The 20766-nt window shown below is 56.6% G+C and overlaps 1 protein-coding gene across 1 annotated transcript in view; it reads right to left on the bottom strand.

Moving 5' to 3' along the window:
- RET (ret proto-oncogene) overlaps positions 1 to 20766 on the bottom strand; it is a 53332-nt gene that overhangs the window by 13058 nt on the left and 19508 nt on the right. The window contains exons 2-12 of the mRNA XM_043596936.1: positions 16625 to 16891; positions 14575 to 14862; positions 12289 to 12533; positions 10894 to 11089; positions 9335 to 9534; positions 7041 to 7299; positions 6180 to 6305; positions 5583 to 5693; positions 4816 to 4938; positions 3678 to 3934; positions 596 to 743 (exon numbers count right to left, since the gene is read on the bottom strand). Coding sequence (XP_043452871.1) covers positions 596 to 743; positions 3678 to 3934; positions 4816 to 4938; positions 5583 to 5693; positions 6180 to 6305; positions 7041 to 7299; positions 9335 to 9534; positions 10894 to 11089; positions 12289 to 12533; positions 14575 to 14862; positions 16625 to 16891 — 2220 coding nt within the window. The remainder of the gene's footprint in view (positions 1 to 595; positions 744 to 3677; positions 3935 to 4815; positions 4939 to 5582; positions 5694 to 6179; positions 6306 to 7040; positions 7300 to 9334; positions 9535 to 10893; positions 11090 to 12288; positions 12534 to 14574; positions 14863 to 16624; positions 16892 to 20766) is intronic.

The raw sequence follows: 20766 nt of genomic DNA on the forward strand, positions 1-20766 counted from the left end.
TCATGTACATCTGCCAGCTTGCACCCACTGCATGGCCACTGGGCCCTTGGGCCACTGGACCGTCCACCCAGTCTCTGGGTGGACACCAGTGTTTGCGTATGGGTAGGTGAGCATATACCCACTTAGAGGCAAACTTGTGGCATGACTGGTCACAGGGCCCTCGCTGAGGGCCACAGGGACAGGCCAGGTAGGGCCCCAGGGGGCAGGGGCCAGTCCCTACAGGTGGCTTCTTCACCAGGACCCCAGGGGCTGAGAGGAATGAATGGGGCAGACTGGGGAGGGAGAGCTGTCAGTTCAAGACAAAAAGGGCTTTTAATTTTTTAAAAACTCAGATCTTTACCCAATATTGATGCAAAAGCAATACCACTCTAGAGCCTTCCAAGCGAGGAAAGTCCTCTTGCCCTGTTTCTCCAGGGCCCACCCTGGCCCATTTCATCCGTGACGGGGGTCTCCAGAATGCAGCCCCTCAAGAATAGCAATGGGGGGCTCTGGAGAAGGCTCCCGGCTGGCTGCCAGCACCCTGGTTGTCAGGGGGGCTTCGTCCAGCCCTCGGGGTTCCTGCAGAGCCACCTGTGCACAATGCATTGACAGGTACCTTTCAGCATCTTCACGGCCACGGTTGTGTACCCTGCTTTGCCTTTCAGCCGGAAGGCTGTCGCCTTAACCACTTTTCCAAATTCGCCTTCTCCCAGGGTTTTCCCAAGAACCAAGTTCTTTCGAGGGAATTCCCACTTTGGATCCTCCTATGTGGGGTTGAAGGAAGAAGAAGAGAAAGGAGAAAGCTGGTGAGGATAGAGGAAAAGAGGACGGCAAGGCCCATAAGTGAGCCCCCCCTCCCCCCACCGTGGGCAAGCACCAGTGTGTAAACAACGGTCACCTGAACCTGCGGACAATGGGCACCCACCTGCACTGAGGGCAGGATCCCACACCTTATGGGAAGATAGGTGCCGACACAGAATGGCCTGGACTCTGGATGCCTGGACCCTTGCTTATCCCTGGTCTACTGAACATGCCTTGGGCCCTCCCAGGCCCATGTCCTTGTCTCTCAAACAAGGGGTTCAGGGCTAGCCTAGCACCCAGGGGGTACTCACATGGGAGTGTGGCCTCTTCCCTGGGAGTTAAGCCCAAGCCTCCCAGTGCTGCCTCTGCTTTGGACACCAGGCCCATAAGCCACTGACATCCCACAGACCAGGTCCCAATCTGTCCTCTCTAGAGAACCCCTGGACCCCCAAGAGGACTGAATTGGCACCAGTGGCCCAAGCTGCCTCCTGGCCAAGGACCCACAGCTATGGATGGAAGCGTCCAGGGCAACTTCCCTGTGTGGTGCTCCAGAAAAGGTACCACCATGCTACTTGGGAACCTCCGTCCTCCTCTGTGGAAGACACTGCTCCTCCCATGGGACTGGCCATTTCCCTGGACCTGCCTCTACCTGTTCCCCATGCCTCCCACGCTCCCCTCTACCCACCCTGCCTTCCCACTTGAAACCCAACTCAGATTACTCTGGGACACCTTCCCAGACTCCAGCCTGGCTCTGCATCCTTGAACTCTGACTGGGGATGCCAAAGCCTATCAGGAACCTTCCCTCCTGGGCCACTGTGGGTGTCTGTTGCCCCAGCTCTCCCTGCAGCTGGGTATGGGTGTGGCCTGGGGGCGCTGCTATGATGTGATCTGCCAGACTCATCTGACCCACACAGATGACACCACTGGGCCCCAATGCCCTGCTGAGCAGGACCATGGTTTCCAACACCCATGTACAGGTGTGCGTGCTCTTCATGGGCAGAGGCAGCCTCCCCTCGGCACCACATCCAGGGTCCCTGGTGGCCAGCTGCCGGGCGTGCTGGTGTTGCCTCAAGTTCCCCAGGAACCCACAGTCAGGGGCAGGGTTGACAATGTCATCACTGTTACCCTGGTGTCCTCAACCCACACTGCACTGGAGAAGTTTTCACTGCACACGGAAACTGCACTAAGCATGTGTAGATAGCACTGACTTGATCCTCTTAAAAGACATTAACGTTTCTTCCCACTTTATACAAGAGACAAGTAAGGTCCAGCAGTTGCGTAATATGTCCGTAGAGCTGGTCAGGGTCCTCAGGCTGGGCTCTGGCTTCTCTGTGCCGTGGGCCCAAGCGGACGTGGGTTGAGATTGGTGTGTGTCCACTTGCACAAGCACCCACAGGCACTGTCCTTCCTGTGCACCTCACCATAAACTGCCTGGGTTTACAAAGGATTCAAGTGGCTCATCCCACAGGCCTGCTGTCGAGGCTGAGATGCTTCCTGGGACAGGGGTCACAGACCCCGTCTGCTGAGCGACTACAACTAGGAAAGCCAGGACGGAGGCCGCAGTATCTGCGACAGCTGGGGATGGCGTCCGTGGCCCAGACCCTCACTAAGGGGGAGTACCCTTGAGTAGCGCCCCCTGCAAACCCCAGCCACCTCCCAGCCCTGCTTGGGCACTGCCAAAGGCCCCGTGACTCCTGAGCTCCCTACTCGGTGACCCCTGTCAAGGTGCACACTCTGTGATGCTTGCTGCCAGGCCGTGGGTGGGGAGCCTCTGTTCACATGCACCCTCGGCGCTGAGTGTTCTTCTCAGGTCCTCTTAGAACCTGGCTTCCAGCTCCGTGGCACCTGCCAGCAGGCATACAGAAGAAGCATGGCAGGTTGAGGGGAGGCCTGGCCAGGACGGGGGCTCTCAGGAGCACATAGTGACTGCAGGCCCAGGACCTCCCATGGAGAAAGGGGATCGGGAGGCTGCCGGCTCTGGGTGGCACTCTCCATCAGCCAGCCAGTTAGGGTCCTCTCGGGCCTGCCTCCTCCACAGCTGGCCCAGAGGCCCATGGCACCCCCTCTTCCACTCCACAGATGAACTCCCCTCCCTACTGCTGCCACCCTGGCCCAGCCCCTGCCTGCTGCCATCACTCGCCTAGCTGAGGACAGTGCCTCATCACAGGGCTCCTACTTCTCTCTTTTTTTTTTTTTTTTAGCGTTTATTTACTTTTGAGAGAGAAAGAGCACAAGCCAGGGAGCTGCAGAGAGAGAGGGAGGCACAGAATCTGAAGCAGGCTCCAGGCTCTGAGCTGTCAGCACAGAGCCCAAAGCGGGGCTTGAACACACCATCTGTGAGATCATGACCGGAGTCGGTCAGATGCTCAACCCACTGAGCCATCCAGGTGCCCCCACAGGGCTCCTACTTCTGCACCCACCCCGGCGACTCCCCAACAGAGGAGCCTGCAGAAATGAAGGCAGAATATGGGCCTCCTCTGCTGAACCCCCAGCCCCCAGGGCCCCACCCTCTGGGAATAAAATCCACATTCCTCCTCAGGGAGGAGCCCGCAGCCCTCGGGGCATCTGGAGGACAGTTGCCTATCAGGTATGGCATGGCCCACCCTCCCAAATCTCAGTCCACCTAAATGAGCACCCATCACTCTCCACTCTGCTAAACTGCCTCCATGTCCTCTGCCCTCCTTGGAAGGCAGCTCCGTGGAGGCTGGGGCCTTGCTTGTGATGTCTTCCTGGTGAGTGAGGATGCATTAGCCACTTGTGGGCTACAGGACGTGGCACCAGGAAACCCCGTGTGCCCCTCCCCGCACCTCCTAGCTTCCCCAGGCCTGGGGTGTCTGTCACCCACAGTGCCTCCAGGAGGGCTGCCTCCCAGGCGGAGGTCCTGCGCGGAGCCTCACCGGGATCTTGAAGGCGTCCACAGAGACCTGGTTCTCCATGGAGTCCATAGAGGGCCGGCGGGCGCCGGACGAGGAGTAGCTGACCGGGAAGGCCTGGGCAGGCCGGCGGAAGGTCATCTCAGCAGAGGCAATGGGTGGCTTGTGGGCGTTCTTGTGGTAGCGGTGGATGCAGAAGGTGGAGAGCAGCATGGAGACGACGAAGGAGAAGAGCACAGCGGCCGCGATCACCGTGCGGCAGAGCTCGTCACACAGCGGCTCTGCAGGCAGGGGCGGCCGTGAGGGGCAGCGCTCTGCGAGGGTGCCCCGATACCAATGGGCACCAGCATGGCATGACCGCAGCAGCGGGAGGACTGCTGTGACAAGGCGGGCGGCCCGGCAAGTGTGGCAGCGCGAAGTCGTGAGCATAACGCAGACACTCACACGGCACCGACCGCTTGGCAGGTCGCTTTCCCTGCGGAGACTGCTATCACCCTCCTACGGAAGGGCCAGGAGGCACAGGGGGTTTAAGCAGCCTGCCCGAGGCCACCCAGCAGAGGCAGTGTATGCACTGTGCTAGCCCTGGGATGCTGGCAGCCGGGGGGCTGGCAGGCAGGCAGGCAGGGTTCCTCTGCTGTGTTCCCAGTGTATTCTGTATTTTCTTTGTAAAACTGGGAGAGGGAAGGAAAGCGGCTCAGGGCCTAGTGCCATGCCGCAACAACTCAAATACAAGAAAAACATCCCTGGGCCCAGGCAGAAAAGCTTCCCGTGTGCTCAGACCCATGCCACCTACCCGCACCTGCTGGCCCAGAAGGAGCACCTGGAGGCTATGGCTGGGAGAGTGGGGTTCCAGTCAGATGGTGCCATGGGCCCAGAGAAGGCCCTGCACAAGGACAAACTGAATAGATGTGGAGTTACTAGGTGAAGAATTTTCCAGCCCAACCTTTTACCATAAAACTTCAGGGCAGAAAACTTACTCTGTAGAGGCCCTGACCTAGATGCCTCTGCACAGATGAGGGAACCGAGGCCCAGAGGGAAGGAGGAGGGTCTCCCGGGGTTTCACTTGCCTTCCTGCAATTTCCTCCCTGGCTCGCTGGGGCTCAGGGAGGTGTGGGGAGCCCTGCCCTGCATATGGCCCCCGCAGTGTCCCCCACCCACTCACCCTGGGTGTCTTCAGGTTCGCAGAAGCACTTCTTCTCCTCTGGGAAACAGTTGCAGATACCGAAGCCAGCTTTAATCCCCCAGCGCTCCCCTGGCTCATGGCCACCAATGATGCTGCCGCCCCCTGGTGACAGATGTAGCCCACTAAGCCTCCTGGTGTGACCAAACCAACCAGGACCACCCAGGAAGAAGCATGAGCAGTCCCTCTGCACATGATGTCAGCATATTAGGCCAGGGGGTGGGGTGGGTGGGAGACATGGGGGTAGGTGGGGGTGGGAAGGGTAGTGAGCTCTGAAGTCTGGGTCACCTGGGCAGGAATCAGCTCAGTCTGCCCCCAATCCAGTGGCCCCAGCTGGTAGAAGAAGGCCCCCACAGGCTGTCCAGGGCCCTCGCTGAAGTCCACACATAGTTACTTTTCAGAAGCAGACAAGAGGCAGCAGGAAGCCAGGACAATCAGGGGTTGGGAGCTGTACCCATGTGAGCTGCCCAGGGAGACACTGGGGAGTGTTGGTCCAGGCACCAGTCTCCAGAGGTTTTTTTTGTTTTTGTTTTTGTTTTTGTTTTTGTTTTTTGTTTTTTGTTTTTTTTTTTGCAGGAGGTGGTGCAAAGCCCTTTGTTCAAATGAAATGTTAGAAAAAGTCTTGGCAAAAAAATCCAGGCATGAGGCTTGTCTGGCTGAAGTGCAGGTGGGAGTCCAAGCCTCTCCCTCCCGCTGGCTACTCCCACCCACCCGGGGCCCTTGAACTTGCAGGCCCAGTAGTTGCTTACGGAGGCAGTCCTGGGGGCAGATGTTGACATTTCTGCTCTCTACGGCATCACAGTGGCCGTCGGGGCAGGTCTTGATGCTGGGGGAGCAGGTGGAGAAGTTCCTGGTGATTCCTACGACACACGGCAGGCTGGTCACTACCACAAGGTCAGATGGCCAGAGCCAGAAGGGCGGCACCCCAGGGCCTCCCAGGCCAACCCTGTACCCCCTAAAGGAGCAAACTGAGGCCCAAGCAGAGAATCTGTGAGTGGGATCCATGGGGTGGTGGGCACAGTTCAGAATTTGCTGCCATCTACACCCAAGCCCTACTGCCTGGGGCCACATCCCAACTTTGGCCCAGACCTTCCAAAACCCAAGAGGACCTGTGGTCCCATGGCGATGAGAAGACTGCACGTCCTTGTGCCGCCCGTGCTGTGTTCATGCTCACCCTCTCCTGACATCAGGAACTACAAACGGGGACAAAGTTCTGGAGAACACATGTGGAGAGGGGAGGGCCATCACAGTGGCCGGCAGGGCCTACATGGACCCCATTTCCACTCAGCCACCATTACCCCTCTCCCCCGCCTGGCCGCAGGCCCCTGGCTCTGCGTGGGGCCTACCTTTGCCATCTCCCTGTCTCCACTCGCACCTGCCCGTCAGAGAGCCCAGGCCGCCGCACTCCTCACATTCAGGGCGTCTCTTGCTGACTGCACAGGACAGGGGGCAGCCTGGCTCCTCAGCCACATCTGGGGGTGGCAGAAAGCTGGTCACAGAGGGCTGGCCTGGGCCCGGTGTCCACCCAGCATCCAGGGGCAGAGGGAAGCACTGGCCAAGCTTCTCTCATGGGTGAGGCTGTGGGGGGGGGGGGTGCCTCTGCATCAGGGCACAGGGCAGTGATGGGGCCCACTGAGGAAGTAGGGTGGTACCACGGTCACAGCAAGGGGTGGGGCAGCTACTGGGCTAAGCATGGAGGGAGGATGTGACAGGGCTACACTCAGCCAAAGACACACATGCACGGTTACACCTGAATTTCAGAGAGAACACTGAATGCTTGCTTTGTGTAAGTACATCCCTAACACTGCATCGACACACTTGGAAGTCTGCAAATGTTGTGTGGGACATACTTACAACAAGAATTGCTTGTTGCTTACCTGAAATTTAAATTTAACCAGGGTCCTGTATTTTATCTGGCAGTCCTATAGCAAGGGCGTGTATAGAATGCACTGGCAGTGGTGACGGGGAATAGTGACCTTTCACTACTCAGTCACTCTGGGCTAAGCTGTTTTATACTTTCTCCTTGTCACCCTTCCCGCTTGGCTATGCAGCGGGCACTCTTAGTCTCATTTTGCAGGGAAGGAGACTCGCGCCCAGGGGCACTGCCATTGGGTGAAGGGGGCAGGCCCAGGCCACTTCTATGAGGGAAGCCCATGGCTCTACCATACCCTGCCCATCTCCATCCTCCACGCGGCCCCGGCACTCACATGTCCCCTCCACGGTGACAACCAGCAGGGCCTGGGTCTGCTTGCGGGTTGGCCGTTCGGCAGCCACTACCGTGTACCGGAGTTGAGAGCAATCGGGCCGCTGCAGGGCTTCTGTGTCGTTCACGAAGAGGTTCCCTGTGGTGTCCTCGGCTGAGGTGACCACCCCCAGGACACTGCAGTTGGTGCTGGAGAGCTGCAGCCTGTACTGCACGTGGATGCCGCTGAACTCCTGGCAGTTTTCCACACAGACTTTCCCAATCTAGGCACGGGGCACAGGAAATGCCTCAGCTGGGTGCGGCACTGGCTTGTGATGGTGGCTGGAGGGGCCCCTGGCCGGCCTGAGTCCTGGAAAAGTCCCCTACGGGCTCCAGGTATGACAGACCCCCCTCAAGTCCCCGTCCTCCATGCCCCTGGAACCTGCAGACCCATCCAGATGCCTGGCCCTCCCCTGCCCTGCCCATCACACCACCGCCTACCTCCTGGGGGCCAGAGGTGGAAGAACTCAGGGCCCTGCGTCCAGGCAGGTGCCCACTCTCCCGGCTCATTCTTTACTCACCGGCTCCTTGAGGCATGAAGGCTGATTGGATCCCCCCTCCTCCCCTCCCCGACTTCCGGCCAGGCCAGTTTTGTTATGGGGACCACCGACTGCCATTCTCAGTGCATGTCGCCTGGTTGCTCCAGGTCACCTGCCTGGTCAGTCAGAGCACCGTGCCCAGGCCACATGATTCTGCCTGTCCCACATGAGACCCAGGGGCCTTCCTGGCACTCTGGCTGGAACCGCTGGGAAAGAGGGGATGCTTCTCCAGGGGATGCTAGGCAGGCAGTGCCATTGCTGGGGCCCAGAACTCTCCTTACCCCTTGGCCACTGAAGTTCAAATTAGACACTGGTTTCAGTGGCTTAAAACCAGGAGCTCTGACTAGTCAAGGCCGGGGGGCAGAGGGCAGGGTGGGGCCTGGCCTGCAGCCACTTAGCAGGCGTTCGCTCAGCCCTGCTCAGGCCCAGGGCACAGCCAGGTTCCTCCACACACAGGCCCGACACCACAATAAAACTACTACCTCCTAGATCTCCCAGCACATTCCCATATAAAATGTGCTTACTTCCACTCTCCCGTACGGTCCTCAAAATTGCCCAAGGTCACTATCCTCAACTTACAATCCCAAAGACCGGGGAGGGGGGTGAAAGATCACAATGAGCGTGAGGCCGTATTGGGACTCAAGTCCCTCTGATCTCAAGTCTGCTGGAGCACAGGTGACACACCTCTTACGGTATTTGCTTCCATTTGGCACCCCCTCAGAGACCCCTCGGACCCCTCTGCCTTGTTACCTCCCACCACCCTTGACCTCTGCTTCCATGAAAGGTCCGGGGTTGGGTGGCAGGTCAGGGAGCTTGGATATGTCCGAGGGTGGGGTCCTTTGTGTGCTGGACCCGGGTGGCTGTCAGGAGTGGAGGGTGCATGGGAACTAACAACAGAAACGGGGACAACTGGAGATGGCCTTAAACATGACATTCTGAAGAGGTGTATCCGAAGCTGCTCCATTAGGAAAGAGCAGTATGTGAAGTCATATGCATGCTCTAATGGCAAGTAAAACTACAAAAATCCTTAAGAGAAACATTCTAGAAAGAACTGTACTAAAATGCTAAATACTAGTTGATAGGGAGAGAAGGGATCTCTCCTCCCTGTCCTGCATCTTTTTTAACGGATACTTACTACTTTATGTTTTTTTTTTCACTTCTAACTGTTATTTTTCAATGACAAATGAAAGATAAGCTCTAGTAAACGCACATGCAGAAGGCAAAGTGGAAGTGCTCCCCACCTTTCCCAGCAGAGGGCGCCACTGTTACTTGCTGCCTGCATTCACACGCTCGCAAATTCCATCAATGAAAATTTGTTTTTGAACATACGGAGTCACGGGAGGCCAGTATTTTTACAAATCACTTTTCACTTAACAATCCACCAGGAGCATCTTTCCAAGTCAGCCTACGTAGATTTAGCTGGCATTGCTTTTACAGTTGGACAAAATATGTTTTAAAAATACAAAGGAAGACGGCCACAAAGAGGCCCATGGTGCCCACTAGCCCCACCCTTGTGACTCTGTCAACTCTGTCATGGCTCCAGCCTCCCTGGCCCCGTGCCCGTGGCTCCCCCTGGGCCACTCTGTGTACACGTTAGGCCAGGGGGGGAGTGTCTCTCAACACCAGCCCTGCTTGCAATCTGTAAAATAGAGTGCCCCACCCTGGGGGTCCTCAGTCCCTCCATGCCCCTCCCCAGGTAGGCACTGGGCTATGGGCTCACCTGGGCAAAGCGGCGGGCCCGCCTGCTCACAGTGAAGGTGTAGGTGCTGGGCAAGTGCAAGCTGACAGGCAGCACGGACACGTTGAAGTGGAGGAAGAGGGTGCCCTCCCCGGGGCCCTGGAAGTCCGAGTCATTGACCAGCACGGTCAGCTGCAGGGAGCGGTTCTCCGAGATGGGGAGGCTCCGGTTGAGAACCAGCCCTGTGGGTGGGGGCACGGTGATGACTGCCTGGGCCCACTGCCCCGTGCCACCGCGTGCCTCCTCCCAGCCATGTCCCCGGCACATATACACATGGGTGCAAACACAGATTTTCACACATATGGTGCATGGATAACAGAGGTGGCTAAGTCAGAACCACTGTTTAAATGTTAACCGTTGTGCTGAGCTGGAAGCTGAGAAAATCCTTCTCAGCTGGGAGGTAACCTGTATGTGTGTGTGGTACGTGTTATTGGGTGTCTGTGTGTTGTGTATAGGGTATATGTATGTATATGTGGTAGGTATCGGGTATGTACGTGGAATGTGTACGTGTGGAGCATGTATGTGTCGGTGTACATGGGGTAAAGATGTACCACCACCGAGGCCCTGGGAAAACTATACTGGCCTCCATTCCCCCAGAAAACTCCTCCCAACAGCAGCAGCCTCCAGCGGAGTCCTGGACTCCACAGGCTCCCAGTGCTCGGAGCCTGCACGCTTCCGTGCACCTGCTGAATGGCATGGCTGTGGTTCTAGTTTCACAGAGACAGGAGGATGAGGGTCAGGAGGTTTTGGTACACAGGGTGTTTAGAGTGAATGAGCCCGGGCAAGGATGACATTTCCCCTTGTACAGGGCAGGAGACCTTCAACGGCTCAGAGTGTGTGAGGAAGATGAGAAACAAAAAGGATCAGGCCAGGCAGAAAGGGGTAAAGGTACCAGCGATTCTGGATTCCCCCAGAAGCAGATCCCAAAACAAGGATTCAAGTGCAACTAGGGTATTTGGAAGGATAATCCCAGAAACATGGGCAGGAGGGTGGGGGGGGGGCGGAGGCAAGGCAGCTGATGAAGATGCCCCATCCTGCAAGGGAGCACAGCAGGCCCCTGGAGCTTAGCTCTGTGGGAGCCAGACAGGACAATCTTTGCAGGATCCTCTGGCTCAAGCACACAGAGATGCTACCGGGTACTAACCTCTGTGAGTAGAGAGCTATGGGGACTAGGGAGAAATAATCCCCGGGTACTTGGCCACCTCGGAGGCAGCAAAGCAGATGCCAGGAGCCAGAGGAAGGCCTCAGGAAACGATGTATTTGTTTGTAGTGGGCAGTGAACCCTGGCATGGTAAGCATGGGGAAATGTGGGAGGGTCCCGCCAAGGCCTGCCACGAGGCAGTTCAGTGAGAGAACAAAGCCGGTAAAAACCCACCAAGGTGGCCAAGGTGAGACCAGTGGAAGACGAGGAAGGGCTGGGTGGAGTGGAAGGATCTTCATCCTAGGGCTCAGAGAGCAAGGACAAGTATCTGTGTTTGTAGGATGCTACAAGGGTGGGATTCCCTAGGGGGCCCAGCCAGGCCACGCCTGGTCCCTCTTACTGTAGTCATGCACAGTTGCCCGCACAAAGCTGCCGTTGGCCTGGGCCAAGGTCTCGTTGGGGGAGTGCTCGATACGGAATGTCTGGAGGACCCAGGCATCCCCAGAGAGTAGTGTGTTTGTGTATCGCTTCAGGAGCTCCCCGGATGCTGGCACCACGTCTGCATCGAAGACACGTATTTTGGCCACCACAGTGCCCTGCAGAAAGTAGGGGGTGCCAGTCAGAGCTGGTGAGAGGGACCCCTCAGAGACCCTGTAGCCTGAGACTTCAGGAGGGCACGTGCACCAAAGGCGGGGCAAATGTGCACACTCAGAGCCAGTTCTAAGGACACACTGGCCTGGGTTTAAGTTCCCAGAGGGTCCCTTGCCAATCTGGCTCAGTCACCCTCCCTGGGCCACTGTGCCTCACTTGTGCAACAGGTGTGACAGACATCTACAGATTTCCCCTAAGAATGGATGAGAGAAGATGCCCAGGTGCTTTGCAGATAGGCTTCACCCAGGTCTCCCTGGAGCACAGCAAGCCGGGCCCCACAGGGTGGAGGAGTTAGCTCACTGTCACTTAGTGATAGATGGCAGAGCCAGATCCAAGCCCAGGTGTACATCAAAATGTCCTCCTCCAAGGACCTTCTATATACCAGGCTGGAGGGAATCATGAGGAGAGCTCTGAGCAGTCACAGGGCATCTCTGCTTCCACTGCTAATCAGACTCCTTGCTGTCACCCCAAGGCAGCCCTTCCAAGCTCATGCGACCTTTACCAGCGAGACGTGCTTTCCTCCCATCCGCCCATCTACCACTTGGGGTGCCTAGAGAGGCAAGTGACGGACAACACATTTCCCATTGTGCCTTTGGCCAGCCGGCTGCAGGACGGCCCAATGCCCAGCAGGTGGCAGTCACGATCCGCCTGCAGGGAGGTGGGTGGGCCTGCTGTGCTGGGAGCGGCACTTGCCAGTCTGATGCACTCCCTGGCCACCCTCCACGAGCCTCTACCGCCCTCTAGTGACAGCTGACACGGTGGAAGGGAGTGCCCTTCTGGCAGCTGTCCTCTCCCCCTCAGGGCAGCACCGCTGTGCCCACGGGCAGCGGCACAGGTACACCCCTGACACGAACGCCCGCCCTTGGCTTTGACAGCCTGGTCAGACACATGCTAGGCATTCAGGGCGCCCGGACATTCATCACAGGACAGCTAGGCTGACCTCCCCCCTCCTCCTCAGCTACCCCCAAGACAGGAAGAAAGCCCCAACAGACAGTTGGATGGACCAATAAAAGACGAATAGCTAGACGGATGGTCAGCCACATGGACAGCTGAACAGACCCAGGAATAAATGGTGGACAGAATGGCAGACACCCAACAGATGGATGACACAAAACAGACAAGCCCAAGGGCGGCAGACAGGCACCTCCTTCCTCTTGAACTCCACCACAGCGCTGGCGGTGTCGATGCCCCCGAGGAAGGTGGGCGCAGAGTCGTCCTCATCATACACGGTCACGGGGAAGGGCACCATCACCACCTCCTCCTTGCGCGCGCCGACGCGCACCGTGCAAGCAGCCACCAGCTCATACTTCTCCCGCAGCTCGCGATCCAGGGGCCAGCGCGTGCTCACCTCCAGGCTGTCCGGGGCGCAGTGGAAGGGCAGGTTCTCACCTATGCACCAAGCAGACCAGGAACCCCAACATGACTCCGGGGCAGGGAGGAGGCTGGGGAGGGGGGCAGGGCGAGCTGCCTTTTTCAGGGGCCCTGCCAGTAGGTCAGAGTTGCGGAGCATGCTGGCCCCGCCCTGAACTACCCCTCCTCGGCGCTGGCGGTGGTGGGTGTGGAACTTCAGGCACCGGTTTGCAGTGATGACCGTGCACTAACCGGCTGTCCTGTGCCTGCCCCCTTCACTCGTGCTGCTGGGGACGCGCAGGAACCAGGAGGCCTGCATCAAGTCCTCACCCTGATAACCTAGGGAAGGCTGCTCACACTACTTGCCCAACCCCCAACCTTGCCTCTCTGGGGGGCGGGGACAGCTGTGTCTCTGGCTGTGTGATCCCAGACTGGTCGTTCGGCCTCTCTGTGCCTCAGTTTCCTCACCAAGAGACGGGATGATGAAGGCTAACATGCCTGCTCCTGACCAGGCGCCGCTACGTGGTCAGTGACTTATGTACCTTCCCGCTACCCGCTGAGGGGAGGGCCAGTCACCATGGTACACTCTTCAGCCCAAGCCTGTCCTGAAATTCATCCTCCAGGAATAACTCGGCAAAGGGGAAACGCTGAAGGCTTGAAGGTCAACACTGACTGCCCCCACAGCCAACCAGGAAGGGTTAGGCCAGCTCCATTCGGTGGGAAATCAAAAGTCCCTTCCCTCTCCTCAAAGCCACATATTACATGTGGATTACATGTGGGAAATGCTTATGATATAATGTTTCTCTCTGATGTTTATGACTACAAAAAACACGCTCAACAAAATTTAATGATGTAACCTTTATGAGGAAGGGCAGCATGCTCAGCCTTACGTTTGGCTAACAATCCTGCACGAAGACACCCATCCCTGCTGCGGGGCAGTGTGAGGATGCTGGGGGAGTGGGTGGCTACTTTTCTTATCTTCCTGAGATTTTCTGTAACATGATTACCTCATTACGGTGTGAACGGTAAACCTGCTGTGAAGCCAGGTTCCTCTTACTACTAGCAGTCTACCTTCTGGGTCCCAGTTCTTTGCTTTTGAGTATTTTAATGGTGCCTCCCATCGGAGGTCTGCTCAGGTGCCCCCTCTCACCTCCCCTGGGACTCACCCCCCATCCCCACCTTGGCCGGCCTCCCCAGGGCCATCTTGTGGCAAAGTCTGCTGCCCTTGCGGCTGCTTAGGCAGAATCCTGGAGCCACACTAGCTCCCCCTTCCCCTCAACACCCACACCCAACTCCTCAAGAAATCCTGCTGGGTCTTCCTTCATAACATGCCCAGAAGCTGCCTGCTTTTCATGTCCCTGTGGCCTTTCACCCTTCTTCCGGTCTCCATCCTCTTGCTCAGGGATTTCTCAGGTAGCCTCCTAACTGTTTCCCCACTTCCACCCTACGCTGCCCCGTACCAAATCATTCCTAGCACAGCAGCCAGAATAATCCTTTAGAGGTAAGTCAGGTCTGGCCAAGCCCCCCTTCCCGACAAGCCTTCCGTGACTCCCCAGTCCCTCAAGGGGAAACCCTCAAGAATTTCTCTGTTCTCATGCACCTCCACTGCCCCGTTGCTCACTCCACTCCAGCTATACAGGGGCTCCACTGCAGGGATCTCAAAGGGGCCAGCCCAGCTTGCCTGGGGCCCTCCCACCTCTGCTCCAGCTCCCCCTTCCCCAGCCACGAGATTTAAGACCGCCGTCTCCACCCCTCTATATCCTTGGAGCTTTACTTCCCACATAGCACCTTCCAGAAGCCACCCCATTTCCTTGGCATGTGCATGGTCTCCATCTCCCAGGGAAATGGAGGCTGTGGGCAGGCAGGATTTTGACTTTAGTTCACTGTCACATCCTTAGCCCCTAGAATAGTACCTAGTCCCTGACAGGCCATCATCCATGACAAGAAATATTTCTGGAATACTAAATGAGCGGGTGGTGTGGTGGTGGAGAATAAACCAGATGGCTCATATCAAGGGCTAGTGGTCCTGTGCTCGGCACATAGCAGGCATTGAGGATGGCCCTACAAGGCCGGCACTCACCTTCTAGGAGCCTGTAGGCCACGCTGATGTTGGGGCAGAGGAACTGCACAGGCAGCAGGCGGAACTGGTGGAAAGTGCCAGGAGGCCTATTCTCTCTGATGCGGAAGGAGACACCTGTCTCAGGAAAGCAGAGCTCCCGGGGTTTGAGGGAACCACAAGCCGGGAAGGAGGTGTTGACAAAGGAGAAGTACACACGGGCACAGCCGGGCCATTGGCACTCGCCCTCACGCAGGGATGTAGGTGACAGGAAGACCTGGAGGTAGATGGTGAGCACAGGGAAGCCGCCATCTGCAGAGAAAGAAGTCAGGTCTGGTGGGGCATCAGCCACATCTACAGGTGGTAGGGAACAGCATGGGGAAGGGACAGGAGCTGGCTGCAGGGCTAGTGTAAAGCCCAGTCCTCACGGTTGTCCACAGGGTTCCACTGGGCTCTCTGCACCCCACCACCGACTTCCCTGGACCTGGGGCGTGTCTGTGCTTCAGGGTCCCATGGTTCTGCTCCCTCTGCCTGGAGCTACCTGGCAGGCCCGCCTCTCTTGTCATTCAGGTCTCAGCTCAAATACTGCTTCCTCAGGTGCCCTGAGCACTGGGGTCTATTGTTCCCCCTAATTCTCCCCACATCATTGCCCCCCGCAGAGGGGTGCCCTGAGCCCTGGGTCCAACTCCCCAGGCTGGTTCCTACTGCATGTGGTGATCAGCAGGCCGCTCCTTTCCACACCCTCCCCAAGGGCTTTCATTGTGGAGCCATCTCTCCACAGACTTCCCCAGCACCTGGAGGGGGAATTTCCAGCAAATTCCATCATGGAGGCTCTTTCTCCAACAAGGTCTGGATCTCTGCCACAGTGACAGGGACGCTTCCTGGGCCCTCTCTCTCAGCCCTAGGGTAGTGGCTGCTCCCCCACATCTCCTCCTCCCATATTCATTAGAGTTCTCTTTGCTTCTTACCAGCCTGTCCTTTGTTGCTTCAATCCCGGGCTGTAGTTAACCATTCTCTATACAAACTTGCCCTGTTCAAGTTACCGTGTGGTTTCTCTCCTGACTGGACTTAACAGGTGCAATCACGAACAGAACAGGCCTCCTATGAAAAGGGGCACCTTGGCAAATTCCACTCTGGCCTCTGCCCCTGGAGCCCTAGTTCAAGATCCCCACAGGGGCTTGGGACGAAGACGGCAGCGGTTAAGTGTGCACGGAACCGAGATCCATCTCAGATGCCACCTCCTCCAGAACTGGGGGTACCCGGTGGGGGGCTCCGTCGTGTGACCCTGGCTTTACCTGGCAGACGGGGGGTGCAATCACTCCGTCCTGCTGGGCAGTGCCGCCCACTCTGCATGCATAGGCATGCCACCTGCCTCTTGCCCGTATGAGGGGGCTCAGGGCTGGTGGGAGCAGGCAGTGAGACCATGTCTTTGGAGGAGATGCTTGGAGGTGGGGAGCTACTGGGTATGTGAACACCATTTTGCACCACCAGGCAAAGCTGCTGCACCCCCCCAGGACCAGGGTCGCATGTGGCCTCTGTTCTGCTCTGTCCCTGACTCTGAGGAGCTGGCCAGGCCCTCCTTCCACACCACTTTCCTCCCCAGCACCAGGCTGGAGTCCCCACCAGGGACCAAGGGCAGCCTGTTGCGGATGGGAAGACAAGCTTTCTGCAGAACTGCTCCTTCCCCGGGAAGTTCCAGATCATTTGCTAAATCAAAAACCTCCTGATTTTTCTAGACCCTTTTAACCCCTCTTATAACCCCAAATCCTGGTCGCCCAACTGGAAAAGGCATCTGAGTCCAGCATAGAGAGAGCACCCAATCCTTCCCAGGGGTTCTCCAAAATCCCAACAGACTTAGGAGGCCCAAGGATCATCAGCAGCCCCCAAACTCATCCGTGCCCTGGCCTGGCTGGACACAGAGGCAGGCCAGCCTCGCCTCACTCTTTACTCTGACACAACAGGAATTGCATAGCAACCACCCTCTTGAGCCTCCGCGTGGCTGTGAGAGGAGGAGAGGCATGAGGTGGGCTGTGGGAGGAGAAGGAGACAGGCTGGGGGTAGGCAGCTCCCTTACTGCGGATGCTGAGCTTGTCCCAGGTGCTGTGATCCAGGCTCCGGTTAAGGTAGAGAAGGCCAGTGTCCTCCTCGATGCGAATCCAGTCGTTCTCATGCAGCCTTGCACGGTAGGCGATGCCGTAGAGGTGCTGGCCCAGGCGGAAGGTGGGCACCTCCTCCGGCATGTCCCGCAGGGCATGGACGTAGAGCAGGGGCATGCCAGCTGGCTGGTCCACGTAGAGTTTCTCCCAGTAAGCATCCCTGGCGAAATAGAGTCCCAGCGGAGCTGGAGAAGGGAGGGAAGTGTGTGAGGGCGGGAGGGGTGAGGATGATGTCCAGAGCAAGCCTCCCAGGCAGACCAGCATTCCCCAGCAGCTTTATTCCACGCCTTGATAAAAGCTTCTTTGTGGACCAAAAAACTTCCTAATTTAAAATTCCAACCTAGCGTAAGGAATAGTTTGCAAGCAAAATCAGATGCAAGTGTTAAGTCTCCTCATTCTTAAATTAGAAGAGAGATCATCCTCCATAATTTATAGGATTAAAGTCTTTCATACAGAAACAAATAAATAAATAAATAGATAAATAAGAAAATTCTGCTCCTAGTAGGACTTTCTCACCTGTAGTCCTAATAACATCAGCACACAACTATCTGTGTAGCTAAACACAAGCTGAAAACGGACTGCCTTAAAACAGAAAAAGAAGGGGCGCCTGGGTGGCGCAGTCGGTTAAGCGTCCGACTTCAGCCAGGTCACGATCTCGCGGTCCGTGAGTTCGAGCCCCGCGTCAGGCTCTGGGCTGATAGCTCGGAGCCTGGAGCCTGTTTCCGATTCTGTGTCTCCCTCTCTCTCTGCCCCTCCCCTGTTCATGCTGTGTCTCTCTCTGTCCCAAAAATAAATAAACGTTGAAAAAAAAAAAAAAAAAAAGAAAAGAGAGGAGGAAGAGGCAGTGTACGACAACTGCAAAATCATTCTCAATTACCCAAGTTTGTTAAGTACGTGAATTGCACAGAGCTGGGAGTTCACACAGGCTTCTCAGCAAATCATCTGGATCCGGAGTTTTCTTTCTTTCAAAAAAAATTTTTTTAAAAAAAAATTTTTTTTTTTTTTTTCTTTTCAACGTTTATTTATCCTTGGGACAGAGAGAGACAGAGCATGAACGGGGGAGGGGCAGAGAGAGAGGGAGACACAGAATCGGAAACAGGCTCCAGGCTCTGAGCCATCAGCCCAGACCCCGACGCGGGGCTCGAACTCACGGACCGCGAGATCGTGACCTGGCTGAAGTCGGACGCTTAACCGACTGCGCCACCCAGGCGCCCCTCAAAAAATTTTTTTAACGTTTATTCATTTTTGAGAGAGAGAGAGAGAGAGAGAGACAGACAGAGAGAGAGAGAGACAGAGACAGAGACAGAGACAGAGCGTGAGCAGGGGAGGGGCAGAGAGAGAGAGAGAGGGAGACACAGAATCTGAAGCAGGCTCCAGGCTCCGAGCAAGCGGTCAGCACAGAGCCTGATGCGGGGCTCGAACCCACAAACTGTGAGATCATGAACTGAGCCGAAGTCGGATGCTTATCTGACTGACAGACCCAGTGCCCCTGGATCCAGAGTTTTCAAGTGAACAAGATGATGTCAGATAAGCAGGGCTGGCAGTAGTCACCAAAAATGAACCTGGGCACTTTTTATAAGAGAAACAAACCTTTTCTAAAGTTAAACATACTCCTACCTTTGGACCCAGAAATCCTACTAAATTTATCCATGAGAAATGAAAACACACGTCCATCAAATGACTTATTCACAAGTGGCAGGGTTATTCACGCAGCCAAGAACTGGAAACATCCCAGATGCCCTTCAGCAGGTGAGTGGATAAGCAAAAAGTGGTTTTCATATCACGGAATCCTATGCAGCGACAAGAAGGGATGAACTATGGATACACATCACAGCCTGGAAAGCTCTCACAGACACCATGCCAAGAGGAAGAAGCCAGGCACAAAAGAATATACATGGCAGGATTCTAGGCTAATTTCAGGTGATGGAAAGTAGCCTGGTTACCTGGGGTGGGAGGAGACACAAGCCTGGGAGGGGCAGGAAGGAACATTCTGGGGGATGTAAAGGTTCCACATCCTGACAGCAGTGTGGGTCACATGGGCACATACATGTGCTGCCAATGTACAGCTGAGGGCTGTGCATTTCAACTTCTGTAAAGTTTCCCTACAAACCTGATCACCAAGGCACTGTGGGTAGAGCTGTGGTTGCCACGAGAAGAGGATGCTGACCATGGCCTCACTGGGTAAGCCCACGTAGGAGCTCACTCCTCTGCTGACTTTGTGTGTGTTCAACATCTTTCATAATACAAAGTTTTTTTAAAATAGTAAGAATTTTCAAGGAGGTGGATAAATAGGCAAATCATGCTTAAAAACCACAAAAGTCCTGAAAATATAATGCATAGGAACTACCCAGCACACAACGCAAACTTTAGGACTATTCATGCTCTTGTAGCCAATTTCTTTCTCTCTCTCTTTTAAAATGTTTATTTATTTTGGGTGGGGAGAGACAGAGGATCCGAAGCGGGCTCCGTGCTGACAGGAGAGAGCCCAATACGATGCAATGCAGGGCTCTAACCGTGAGATCGTGACCTGAGCTGAAGTCAGATGCTTAGCCGACGGAGGCACCCAGGTGCCCCGCCAACTTCTCCTTTCAATCAGCTTGTTTCCACCCAGACCCCACTTTTTTCGCAGCTGTCGGGGTGAGCAGCCAGGCCAGTCTGCACCAGCAGAGGAGACCCTTGGCCCTGCCTGCTCCAGTGTGGGTGCTGCCATGTCAGACAGGCCTGGGCTGGGAAGGAGCAAGAGGGAAGGGGTGGGAGAGGGAGAGAGAAGGGAGAGAAGGAGAGAGAGAAGGGGGTAACAGGAAAGGGGGGAGGAGGGTGAGAGAGATGGTTTCATCAGAGCCGAAGGCCTGGCCCTGCACACCCCACACTAAACACCGTGATGGGGGGACGTGGGGGTGGGGGTCGGAGGATGATGACAACACCCATAATGTGGCCTTTCAGACCTTTGGAAAGCCCCTCTCCAGGAGAGGTGTCCCTGGAGTGGGACCTAGAATTACTCAGTCCCTGTGGGTGAAGTTCAGGCAGGAGGAGCAGGCTAGGACCTCCAAGGAGCCCACCTTTTGCTCTGAGCTGAAGTTTCCCAGGGGAAGGATCCACTGGGAGTGTCACATGGGCTGCCATTCAAGGGGGAGACAGCTAGTGGAGTACCATGAAGAAGCCACACTGGGGAATTCTGGGGAGGGAGTGCTGAGACCACACTCCCCCCACCCTGCGGTCTCGCTGGCAGAAAGCATGGTCCAGGAGGACACAGGTTCTCAGAGGCACTCAGGGCTGACCTCCTTGGGATTTAGCCGCTGATGCCAGCAGGGACAGGAGGGCAGCTCAGAGGGCTGTGTTGGCCCCAAAGGGCCACAAAACTGGCCTCTTGCTGCTCCTGCTGAAGGGTCACTCATGGTACCAGCACAGAGCTGAGCTGAGTGATGGGCCATGGCTGTCAGGTCCTCCGAGGGTCCCCACACAGCTGGGATTCACTCCAGAGGCTTGCGTTTCCCAGAAGGGGCACTCACTCTCCCCACAGTGTGGGGGCCCAAAGAGGACCCTAGCAACCACTCAAGTCATGACGCAAAGACAGGAAAGCTCCCTGTGGGTGTCTCCTCACCCACAGGGAGGGGACAGTGGTGGAGGAGTTCCCGATGGGGGTTGGCGGCCACCTCCCACTAGGAGCGTGCGGGAGCCCCCTCTGTGCTACCTGGCAGGGGAACCCCTGGCCTGCTTTCCCCTGCGGGGCCATCTGGCCTCCCTCCACAGGAATCTGGCATTATGGGGGCTCCCAACCCATGGCAGCATCCTGCCCCAGCGCCAGCATGGCCACGTCCCGGAAGGCAGGCTCAGAAGGGGGATCAGAGCCGGGCACAGCATGGCTGCTCCATGACAAGGGCCTGAATCATGAGCAGCAGCCAAGCTTCCTTATCCTCCAACATTCCATGAAGGTTCCAAGTCAGAGCATCCAGCAAGAGCCCTGGGGGAGGGGCTGAGGTAGGGGCGAGGCAAGTGATGCTCACTGCCCCATGGACAGAAAGAACGACTCCCCCTTCCCCCTGACCGTGTCCTGCCCCCA

The sequence above is a fragment of the Prionailurus bengalensis genome, chromosome D2, assembly GCF_016509475.1.
Source record: "Prionailurus bengalensis isolate Pbe53 chromosome D2, Fcat_Pben_1.1_paternal_pri, whole genome shotgun sequence".
Taxonomy (NCBI): Eukaryota; Metazoa; Chordata; class Mammalia; order Carnivora; family Felidae; genus Prionailurus; species Prionailurus bengalensis.